Source organism: Quercus robur, chromosome 11 (genome assembly GCF_932294415.1).
Source record: "Quercus robur chromosome 11, dhQueRobu3.1, whole genome shotgun sequence".
NCBI lineage: Eukaryota > Viridiplantae > Streptophyta > Magnoliopsida > Fagales > Fagaceae > Quercus > Quercus robur.
The window spans coordinates 8,106,513-8,119,193 of NC_065544.1; the positions used below are offsets into that span (position 1 = coordinate 8,106,513).

General features: G+C 34.4%; 1 protein-coding gene across 14 annotated transcripts in view; it reads right to left on the reverse strand.

Annotated features, from left to right (window-relative positions):
* Positions 1-12,681, reverse strand: part of LOC126705364 (choline/ethanolaminephosphotransferase 1-like) — a 30,217-nt gene that overhangs the window by 14,919 nt on the left and 2,617 nt on the right. For 10 of the 14 annotated variants that reach the window (XM_050404326.1, XM_050404328.1, XM_050404327.1 and 7 more), the window contains 11 exons: positions 11,842-11,919; positions 9,239-9,314; positions 9,113-9,135; positions 8,933-9,033; positions 8,353-8,447; positions 8,011-8,079; positions 6,885-6,954; positions 3,451-3,514; positions 3,327-3,367; positions 3,152-3,236; positions 1,320-1,382 (listed from right to left, as the gene is read on the reverse strand). In XM_050404326.1, the coding sequence (XP_050260283.1) occupies positions 1,320-1,382; positions 3,152-3,236; positions 3,327-3,367; positions 3,451-3,514; positions 6,885-6,954; positions 8,011-8,079; positions 8,353-8,447; positions 8,933-9,033; positions 9,113-9,135; positions 9,239-9,314; positions 11,842-11,919 (765 nt within the window). The remainder of the gene's footprint in view (positions 1-1,319; positions 1,383-3,151; positions 3,237-3,326; positions 3,368-3,450; positions 3,515-6,884; positions 6,955-8,010; positions 8,080-8,352; positions 8,448-8,932; positions 9,034-9,112; positions 9,136-9,238; positions 9,315-11,841; positions 11,920-12,681) is intronic. The other 4 variants (XM_050404319.1, XM_050404331.1, XM_050404330.1 and 1 more) reach the window with 4 other exon arrangements.

Here is a 12,681-nt window from a genome sequence, read left to right on the forward strand (position 1 = left end):
GTTACCAATCTGACAGTGAGGGTTGCCAAGGAGGTGCAAATGGGCTGTTTGGTCCCCTATCTGATTGTGAAAGAGCATATCGATGGCTTATGGTGCAACGCAGATTGAGAAAGAGAGATTTTTTTTTTTTTTTTTTTTTTTAATTTTATTTTAAGCCGTGTAGTCTATAAATCTACAATCATTATTGTGTCAAGAAAACAAATCGGTAATCTTTTTTAATTTTTTTGTTCAGCTGTGTCACGCTTGTGTCCCCTCCATGTTCGAAATTAAAAATAAATAATATAAAATTATTATTTTGGGCCGGATACCTTAAGGGTATGTTTGGTTGGGGTGAAAATAGGGAAGATGGAAAATAGGGTGGAAAATAGCATTTTTCATTGTTTGGTTCAAGAGAGACAGAAAATGGGGAGGAAAATTTTCCCTCTGGGCCCTCATTTTTTTATCCTCCCAATTTGGGAGGAAAATGGGAAGGAAAAAGTGTTGAATGATGTACTTTACACAAATATCCTCACTTTATTCATCTCACCTACCCCTCACCTTATTTATCTCACATGTGAATGATTATTATTATTTTTTTCCATTATTCCCAGAGGTCTTCACACAGCACGTATATAATATAACTAAACAATAGACACAAAAAGAGCAAGCCAATAGTTGTTTGTTATGTCATTCCCCTTTTTTTTTTTTTTTGAAAATTGTCTTCCCAGGCAGTAAGCAGGAGCCATAAATTTTAAATTATTATTATAATAAAATAATTAATATAAATTTACATGTATTTGTGTTAATTTTTATATTATTTAATGAGTGTAAATATATCTATTTCTTATATGTTATATAATAAGGACATAATAGTCAATTTATATAAACTACATTTTCCATCCTCCCCTTTTTCTCTCTAACCAAACAAAAAAGTTTTACACCCTCCCACTTTTACACCCCTCCAACCAAACACACATGAGGGAAAACCAAATTTTTTCTATTCTCCTATTTTTCCATCCTCCCACTTTTCCACTCCTCCAACCAAATGGACCCTAAAGACATGCAAACAGCCATATCCCAGGCATGCCTGTGTCTGACATGACATGCAGACCTTTTTGTTATGTCTGTTCTTCCTACTTGGCAGTTAATAACATGACAGAAACTTTTTGATAAGTAGGCTTACTTTAAACATTTGAGTAGTTCAAAAACCAGTTATGGTGGAAAGAGACAGATAGGCAACATATTCAGAAACAACACAGCCAAAAAAAAAGCCATAACCATAACCAAATTCTAGATTACCAACTAATTTCAAAGTGGTTTGGTATGAGAAAGCAACATACTATGCACATATTAGTTTTCAAGCCCTTTGGTTCATCGCACAAATGAGCGAGGATCATCCTTCCCTGCGAAAACAGATGTAATTCAGCAACAATTCAATGATAAAGAATTTGATTGTCGAAAACAGTAGTGCTCGGGAAAAAATTAAAAACTTATACAGCAAAAGGTAGCTATAAGAAGGAAAAAATAAAACATTGAGCAGACATTACAACACCAAATAACAAGGCTAGAACGAAAATGACCATGTATATGTGTGAATTATTTATTTATCCTATTTTTTGATATTGTCAATCACATGCTATGGCTTCCAGAGGAAAATCTACAGGACAGCCCAAAATACAAGCCAGAGATACATTGTACCATGTTAGAATGCCACAAACCATAAAAACAAGCTTGATCTTTAAACCACAACTAATTACGGCACCTTGCAGAGTCAATTATACACCATTAGGGTTCTAAAACCCATTTGACTATAGTAAGCTCTTTCTACAGTTTATTACCAAAAATCTAGAATGAGAAAGATAAAAGGTTAACATAATCACATATCATGTAACCACAGCAATTCTCTAAGGACTTCATTTCTTTTTGATAAGTAATCTAAAGACTATCTCTAACCAATAACAAAACACCAGGTATCTTGTGTGAGTCAACCTAAAGTTCTTTGGCAATCTATACAACTGATTATTGAATGTCGTAGTGACTACCATAGCAACTAAAGAAAAACATGCAATTACATGGACATAAAAATTATCAATTTGCAAATTAAGCAGTAACCAACCTGCAAAAAAGTCATCTACAAAGTTGCACCAAAACTACAACTTTATATTGGCACACAAAGGCTACCAAAATTACTATTGCGCTATTAAAAAATTTAATTATCATATTTCTAGAAAAATACAGCACAAGATGGTACACATTCTTGATGTAGCATCAGTTCTTAGTTGTTTTGGAATCTAAATAGCTGCTTTCATATGATCATCAGTTGGTACACATTCTTGGTGCAGCATCAGTTCCTAGCTTTTTGGAACCTAAATCACTGCTTTCATATGATCATGTGCCACCCATAGCTACACAAATAAGATATAAAATGGCAAATATTGAAATCAAGTTGCACTATGATGCAGCTACTACCATAACCACAAAACCTTGATCACCAGCTTTCAAACAGGGATCAACAAAACCTTGACTACCTAAATCAAAGCAGGATCCTCTTAGTTCCTCTCAGCTTTCAGATGGGGATCGACAAACATTGCCAAATTTACAAAAAGCTCAAATATATCACTTATTTATAGCAGATTTATTTGTTAAGCCAAAGATACAGCACCAGAAAACATGTTCAAGTCAAATCCTGATTCTGTCCAAATCTATACCATCAATTTAATTTCCTATGTTGTCCATCATGCAACAACAAAGGAAGTGCAATCTGGGTACAAGAGCACTCGCATTTTCTTTTTATGGGGTTAAATGGGTGAAGCCTAAGACAGTTGTAAACTTCTGGTTTGTTGGCAAAGTAAGTGCAATCTGGGTATAAGAGTGAAATCTGGAAGGTTATTGCATTCTTTAGGTGTTGCTCTAGTATACTTCCTGCATGATAATGTTCTCATCTCTATAAATTGATCTTTTAATTATTAAACAGAAAATTCCAATTTATCTTAGCCTGTCACAAATAAGTAAAATATATTTGCTAGTGACCACAGAACAGCAAAACTGAAAATCAAAAAAATTTAAAGAATGCATAGTAACAGCAATTTTAATAAAATCAATTCAAGTCAGAGAAGGAAAAATAGAAAATTCCAATGAATGGGGTAGTCACACTAAAACTCAAATATCTTACCACAAGAAAACCAAAGGCAAGTCCAGTTCCCAATACAACTAAATGCGGATAGTTCCCCATTATGTCAGATGGAGACAAATAGTCCCTGCATTTAAAATAATGCCAGTATGTAAACCCATAAGCATGTTTTAAAGAAAAACATATAGAAATAATATATAACAGGTTTGAATCATACCAAACTAACACTCCTCCCAAGAGTACAGCAAAAGGGTAAAGCTGATGAGAAACAAGAAGAAAATAATATCACATCTCCTATGAGCAACGAAAAAAGATAGGTATCCAATAGGTAGCAGTATTACCATTGCTAATGCCAGAAGCATGCTTCCTTTTCTTGCTTGAACTACCTTATAAACATTCTGTATGCTGCAAATAAACACAAAACAAGGGAGATCTTAGCTGCCCTTTAGCAAACAACATCATTAAGTAAAACATGTGAGCTGACAGTAATGTTATAGGTAAAAGCATCAAATTCACCTTTTTATTTATTTATTTATTATAGATTATAAGACTTTTATTGAAAAAAATTGATCATGTTCACGATGGTGAACACTCTGAACAAGAAACAAATATAATATAATCAAGAACTAAAGGAAATAGAGACTAAGAATTCAGATAAAGAAATACAGTTCGTACACCCCCAAATACGAGCCCAATGAAACAGAGTACCAAAGAGGAGAGATTTTAGATGATCCAATGTTCTCTCCTTGTCTTTAAAAATGCAGGTATTGCGTTCATGACAAACTAACCACATTAAACATGTCAGGGTATTGCGTTCGTGACAAACTAACCACATTAAACATGTCAGGACCATATTCCAAATGGTTGAAAGATGCTTTCCAAACCAATTTCTCCAGATGAAGAAAAAAGAGCTGACTGACCTCAGCATTACCCACTAGATCCTAAACACCGCAAAAGTTTCACACCATAAGGCATAAGAAAACTTACAATGAAGAAGAGATGATCCACTGATTCCCCATCACAGTAGCATAAACAACACCTATTAACTAGAGACTGACCTCTCTTAACAAGATTATCAATGGTGAGTATCCCATCATTAGCTATTGTCCATGAGAAGAAAGACACCCGTTTAGGCACCTTTGCACTCCAAATGCACTCCCAAGGAAAAACACCAATGTTAGGACCATATAACTGCTTATAAAAAGAGCGCACATCAAATACCCCAGACGTAGTCAATCTCCAGACTAGGTGATCATCCCCCTCACCCCTCGGCATAGAGGAATAAATAAGCTCAAAAAAGGAATAAATAGTGGTTGCCTCCCAATCCTGAGGACCATGACGGAAAAGTAAATTCCAACTCCTGCCTCCTTTTGAAATAGATACTACCAAGTTAGAGACCCATGCTTCTTTAGATAGAGAGCAAGCAAACATAGCATAAAAGAGTTCCTTCGAAGGAATAGGCCCACTCCATGGATTATGCCAAAAACTAACACGGCAACCCTCCCCCACATTATACAGAATCTAACTAAAGAACTTATCTATTCCTTCCTTAATACTCCTCCACATCTCACACCCATGAGAAACTCTTACCCCTCTAGTGCACCGGCCTCCTCTCGCCTCACCATATTTGACTGCTATAACTTGACGCCATAATCTATTACTCTCTTTCCCAAAACGCCACAACCACTTCCCAAGCAATGCCTTGTTAAACAACCCAATCCTCCTAATCCCCAAACCACCACACTCAACTGGCAAACAGACCTTATCTCAAGCAACTAAAGGATATTTAAAAACATCCTCTGAGGCCCCCCAAAGGAAATTCCTTTGAATCCTTTCTATTCTAGCTGCCATAGCCTGAGGTATAGTAAACAAAGACAAAAAGTAGGTGGGAAGGCTTGTGAGAGTACTTTTTAACAAAGTAAGCCTGCCACCTTTCGACAAATAAAGTCATTTCCAACTAGACAACCTTTTCTCCATCTTTTCTATAATAGGATTCCATATCAACGAATCCTTATAATGTGCCCCAAGAGGCGTGCCCAGATATCTCATAGGCAGAGTACCCACCTTGCAACAAAGGGTACGAGCCAAAGCATTCAAATTCCCAACATACAAGCCCGCAACTTATTCAAGTAAAGCGCATATTTTCAGATAAAAACATATAATAAGTTAATAACCTCTAATAAAAATATTTATGATATATACCAAAAAAAAATTATAAGCTCAAAATAATAACATAGTTTTCCTATTGCTCAAAAGGATAATGCACTTGTACAAAGTTTCTTAAGTTCAAATTTTAAATATATTGTTAAAATTTCTTAAAATTTTATATATTAAATTTGAAAAAAATTGACAATATATAATATGATAATAATATATTCATATAAAGTTTACGCATAACATTTTTTAGAATCCTCTTATGCTATATAAAAGTACATGATTGACAATAGTTATTATTTCTCTTATGCTTTATAAAAGTACATAACTTTGATAGTTACTATCAAAATGAAGTACATGATTCAATCTAAATATGTCCAAAAGGCAAAGACCAAGAAGCACAATAACAATAAATTCCTTGTTTGTGTCTTTTTAATATAATATATATTTGATGTTACTATCGTAAATCCATTGTACTTCTATTATCAATAAAGTTTGTTATTACCTATCAAAAATATATATATATATATATTTGATGTTTTTTTTTTTTTTTGTAGTATATGCTTAGTGTTATTTTTTTTTTAATTTTTTTCATATTTGTAGTACAACACCTTAAGAATCATGTTTGTATAATAAATCAATGGTTCATGTCATTTGCTTCAAGATCAAGCACTTAATTTTAAAGATTCTTATCTTTTTTAACAATAAAATAAAAGAGTGCACCTAAACATGCTTTGTGCTTCAAAAAGAAACAGAAAAGTGCTTCTAAGTCACGCTTCATTAAGGGAGCTTCGCTTCAGCAAAATGAAGTGCTTAAACCTCGGGGCTGAGAGCTTTAAGCACTGAGCATGCCTAAGCCCACAACACAAGACACAATAATAGAAATCCTTTGAACTCTTTAACATCAACACTAATGGATACAGATACACATGCACAATTATTTCATTTTAAAAATTGTGTAAATTCACACTTGGTTGCAATATGTCTTGAAGGCCTTGCACATATACACAGATATGCATACACATCCCATTGTGGAACAACTACACAGCAATTTGATATCATGGAAATGTCATTCCAATATCCATAGCTCAACATAACAGAAAGAAAGGAAAAACCAAAAAAAATAAAAAATAAAAGAAGAGCTGAAACTTTAATCTATTTAAGCTTCCCTCATGTCACTAGCCCTGCCTTCAACACCCACCTCAACATGGTTAAGGTAATGACTTTGGGCATGGCTAGCTCCCACAGTGTGACAGGCAGTGTGTATTTAAACAGTATAAATGACGATCTCCGTCATTTCACATCTAATCAGTTGGCCGCTGAAACTTTAACCTTTAGTCACTTGCTAGCTTAAGATCCACACCATTTCCATTTGTGCCTTCTCTTTGCCCTTGTCTTTATTTCAATTCTCTCTTTATTTTTTTTCAAAAAATAAGTCAAGGTTAAATTAATATCATGTGCCTTCTTGTTTCTTTGTTATTCCTATATCATAGAGTGGGAAAGCACTTGAAGTTGCATATGAAACAATCCATCAAAAATGGTTTACATCATACGTTGAAGAAGTCATATAAGATGCATCAAAACTCAGAAAATCATGCAATTTAGGGTATGGAGTACATACTTGAAAGTGATTGTTGGTATAACAGCAAAAGCAATCATCAGAAACAACGCAGCTCTGGATGTGGGAATTTCTGGAGAAAATAAATAAATAAAACTGAAAACATTACATTTCAAACAATTGCAAAAGGGATTCAGGAGTTTATTCACAATTATCAAGCAGGGAAGAAAAAGTAGCGCAATGTAAAAGTGAGAAGGTGAAAAACAGGTAAACAGGAAGTATAAATTGCTAATTTAAGCAGTGGTTGAGCCTGAAAGATAGATAAGTATTATCAACTGAACATTATGAGATGCCTAGTACAAACTCTTTCTACAGAAGTACCACTTAAGTTATGGTGTCTTAAACAGAAAAAATAAATTTTGACTTACCAGCAAACAGCAGCTATATCAAAGAAGGAACATATGAAAGAAAAATGCAGGATGGAAACAGTACACAATTGGGAAGGACACCAAGAAAAGTAATAAAATGAAAATAATGTTGAATTCGTGTGCATATATTACCACATTAGGATCCATAGATGAAATGCTCAAATCCTAAAAGCATTGAAATAAATGCCTTAATGAAAAGGTAGAATGTGCCATACCAACAAAGATGACCCTTCAACTACACAGAACCAATGTCAATAGCAGAGGAAAAAATGGAATGGAATGTAATGCATTTTCTCTACAGTTTCCAGTGAAGGCCACATGAGAAAAATAAAATTAAATATTTTGGCCAACATATACTAATTACAGCACTTAGCAAGATAAAACCACCTAAATGACATTGCTTACAGGCATAGGGTAATTATGTATAAAAACTTCAAATATTACCCCTGAATCACATTCCCCCATGACCTCACCAAAAACTTTAAGAACACTGCTGTAATCTAAAAGACTTACAGATCATTTAATTCAGAGTCAATAAGAATGAGACGGCTAAAGGAGGACACAATCAAATACAAACAGAAACAGCATTCTGTGAACAAGCCCCAAATAAGATCTCTCATAATAAAAACATTCTGCTGGGTCTGAATATTGTTAAACCATTAAAATATATTATGCATAACATTGAGCATAGTTTTCATATGGTTTTTCCAGATCCAAAATAATGTGTTGTAGGTTGTTGGCCTTAAAAAGAATAGTCTTACCATGAAGAAATGGTACCCAACTTAAGAAGGGTATAGACTTTCCAAACTGTTGAGCCCACCACTCAGCACCTGGAGAAGTTAAGAACTCTTAAGTACAAATCAAATGATTCACAGGCTCTATTTCTTAGCAGAGAAGTCTGAGATCTTCCAAACTTTCATGAAGCTCGGAAGCTTAATAAAGAACAAAATATATAAAGGCAACCCATAAAGAAAATTATATTGTATTGGATTTTACATGAAGTTTCAGAATATTGATTGAAAGTGCACAAAAGCACATTACTTAAAGAGGGGAGGGGGAGGGGGTGTGGAGGGGTTGAAGGCACATTGGTGGCAGGAGCATACCTACAATAGCTGTGAAGAAATGAACGAAATATATCAACATAAGACCCTCAGTAGGTCCATTGATCGCCGGAAGAATAAGGGTATTGGTGAAATAGCTGTATCAAATCAAATATCAATACTGCTGATAAAAGATCCAACAGTCAGTGGAATACTGGAATGTACACATTTGAACAATGACAAAACCTGTCCTGGAAAGCATAGTTTTAAATAATAATTTCAATAATTCAATTTTCAATAGAAAAGACGGATGCATTGAAGTCAAGAAACACAAACAGATTGGTAATCATCATACAGGGACAAAGATTAAATAACAACAACAAGGATTTTAATATATTCCCCCCCCCCCCCCCCAAAAAAAAAAAAAACCCTCCAAAGCCCGCAGCTATGACCCCCAGAACATGGGAGCATGGAAGAAAATTATTAATTTATAGCATTCAAATGTATACAACAATGTTTTTCTTCTTATTGATAGAAATGTAAAAAAGAAAATACCATTATAGTTAGCAGATCCATAAAGATGGGAACTAACATAATGGATAACATGCATAAATAATGAAAGGGTATCAATAAGACAACTTACCTTTCCCATGTTGCGCCATAAAATGGAACAGCTGAAATTACCCAGAACCAGAAAGTATCTCTTCCACACATAGCAGTGCTCCCAAAAGCCAATGCTTCTAACTATATTTAAGAAAGAAAATGATAAAGGTGATGGATTTCCAAGGGCTACAAAATGACAACCAAATATGATGATACATACCGCACAAGCAATAGCATCACATCCTGCAATATATTGAGAAAGGCAAGAATGTTATTTATCAATATTAACACTTAAACTATGGAAAAAATGGAAAGAAAGACAAAATACATGACAATTGTATATCACCATGGTCAAAAAGCTCCCCTAATGGACTGGAGGAATTTGTCCGTCTTGCTTGCTTCCCATCAACAGCATCAAAGGTCTAAATAAAAGTAGTGAAAGGTTAGAAAGAAAAGTGGTAAAAAGAATAATTAAAAAAAGGAAGGGGAAAGAGAAGGGCATGCCAATATGAGAATATTGATAAATAATCAGTATAAAAGACATTGCAAAGGGCATGGCAGAAATTCTATCTACTGATCAGGAATTGAGATTTAGAATGAGGGAAAAAAATTAAGTTGCAATAAAATTTCTATTCGCAGAGACCAAGGGAGCATGGATATGGCAAACTCTCCATAATGTTCACATGAGACACTTATTGGACACAGTCCCAAGGGCACAGCTGCATGCATGTCCAGGACATTTCAAGCAATTTTTAAAAAAGATTTAAAATACAGGATGGACATACTGGGTACAATCTGAACACAGGAGGTTAAAAAATTGGGGCGGAAAAAAGGATTTTAATATGTATCTAGTGAATACTTAGGAAAATCCACCTCTCTCTCTCTCTCTCTCTCTCTCTCTCTCTCATAGTTATCTTCCACTTCTGCATTGTCTTATTCCTTTGGTTCATCTCGCCTCTCTGTTCTTTTTTAATTTTCCAGATGTTGCTTCTCATAACAGCTTGATCCTACTCCAACTCTTAGGACTGAATTGGTCCTTTGACAATCATTAGAAAATATGCTCAACTTAAATAATTTATTAATTAGAAGCCAAAACAGCTTGAAAATGGTTGCATTTTAGAAGCCCAAAAAAGATTGAAACTCACTTTTAATAGTTGATTGTTATTTTTTAAAACCTAAAACTATCATCAAATATACTTAAAAAATTATATTAATTAATTAATTTCCGTCTCCCCACTGTATCATATACTAGTGTTTCTGAATTTTCCAATAATTGTGTCCATATTATAGTTAACAGCAGCATACTAAAATTTCCACAATTACTACATATTTCAAACCATTCAATATACAATAATACCTAATGGAGTCTAAAGCCTTACAACACAATCCCCAACATTCAACTTGTTTAAGAACTAGGGCTGTTCAAAAACCCAATCAACCCATCAAAACCATCCCACCTAACTCAACTCAAAAGCATCTGCTCGATTTAAACAGGGCATTTGGTTGAATTTGGGTTTTGAGATGAAAACACAACCGAATCAGTTCAGATGTCAGTTTTCATTCATCTAAATGAACCCAACCCAACCAATACAAACCCTATCAATACACATGGCACTATGTGATTGATTGCATAGATTTCCCCTTCCTTTTATTGACATGCATCCCCTATCCTCTCCCTTCCTCTCTCTCTCCCCTAGTCTATCTGCCGTCCTCAGTATCTCTCTCTCATAGCCTCTGCCTCAACAAAGGAAAATTTTGATTTGGAGACAATAAGGATGGCATGTCCAAGGTGGAGATCAATTTGGAAAGGTATTTATTAAACCACCACCCCCCCCCCCCCCCCCAAACACACACATTGGTCTCCTAGACAAAGCCACCGCCACAGCCCCTCCTACAAATCATTAGTTGATTCTCAGACAATGATGACCAAAACAAACGGCTACACTTCAGTTGGCTTCTCAAGTGATCTTGGTCGGCATCAGTTTCCAATGCCGTTAAGTGTTAACTAGACATCTTCAGTTTGGGTGATTAAAATCCACAAGCCAATTCTTGACTTCAAGGTTGGCCAAATGTATTCTTTTCCGCCATTCTTTTTTCTCCTAAGTCACTCTTTATTACTTTATAATTGACTAGTCCATTTTTACTACTACTACTAATTTTATTATTGGTCTTCCTCTGCCTTTTTTCATTTCCTCAACTTGAATCAACTCACTCTCTCATTGGTGCATTAATCACTCCTTTGAACATTACTAAACCACCTCAAGCAACTCTCCCTCATCTTTTTATCAACAAGGGTCATCCCTATCTTTAAGAAAAATTCCTAATTTCGAACCCTATCATTCCTTGTATTTCCAATTAAAATTTTCAGTTCAGCATTTTATGAATACGTTACTTCTTATCAGCCCAACAATCAATATCATAGAGAATAGCTTGTCTTATAAAAATTTTCCTTTAAACTTAATAGGTCTTCTACAATCACATTATAATCCTGATGCACTTCTCCACTTCATCCACCCTGCTCTTATCCAATGACTCACATACTCTTCAATCTCTCATCTCTATGAATTATTAATCCAAGATATCAAAAACTCTCACTCTTTGAAATCTCTTCACCATCAATCCTTACAACCCCTTCATCTATGTATCTACTTTTACTAAACTTACATTTGATGTACTATGTTTTGGTCCTACTTAATTGAAAGTCATTAGATTCTAGAGCATCTTGATAAAGTAAGAACATCATAACAATTACAATAAATTGAAAGCAAAAAAACTGCACAACCATAAAACTAAAATTATACATGAAAGTAAAAGACATAAGATTAATGAAATATTGGATAAGTAATTTAACTTTATTAATCTATTCAGGTGTCACAAAGAAGCTTGCCTATATAAATAAAACAAAAAAACATGATTGGACTACACAGCTTGAATAAAATCCATATAGACCTGATAGAGAAAAAGAAGCAATCCATGGGCAAAATGAACCCATCTTGGAGGAGCCGAATCTAAGCGAGGCGAGTATATCTGAAACAAAAATATTTATATAAAGGAGTCAGAGAAGTTAGAAGGAACACTAAACAATCTTGCTTCTCTTTATAAAGTTGGAAACATCTGAAAGAACAATCAGTGTGTTTGTAAACAATATATTTCATGCAACTCATCATCTAACAAATTATATACCAAATTTTCTGTCAAATTACTGGAGAGCCAATTTAGGGCACAAAGCACATAAATGGAGGCTGCCACATGACTATTCTTTACAAAGAACTTTGATGCGTGACAAACCAAAACAACGCAACAGGAAAATTAAAGAACATGAATAATAAAGATGGGTCTTGTTAACGAGGGTCCGAAGGGCATAGGTTAAAGACTAATAAATGCTCAATTATGAGCTGTAATGCACTCTTTTTAAAAAATAAGTGTGCTAATGATCCATTGGCTTACATGCACAAATTCATTGTGCTATATGTGCTTTTTTGGATATATGTGTAAAGTTTGACTTTATTTTTTGAAAAATGTATAAATTTTTTTTTAATAAAGCATTAAATGCATTTTAACCACTACCCTTAGGACATTCGTTAACAAAAGCCAATAAAGATTGAGGACCTAGGGGTCAACACCTAGACCTGCTTTGAAAACCTATAGGAGTCAACATGTAGTGACGCAAAACGGAAAACATGAAAGGACTAGATCTCATTCTAGCTAGACGCAAACTCTTAAATCCATAAGGGTCTCCTTGAATCCACAAGGAAGAACTCTAGAATCCACCACAAATAAAGAAAAACT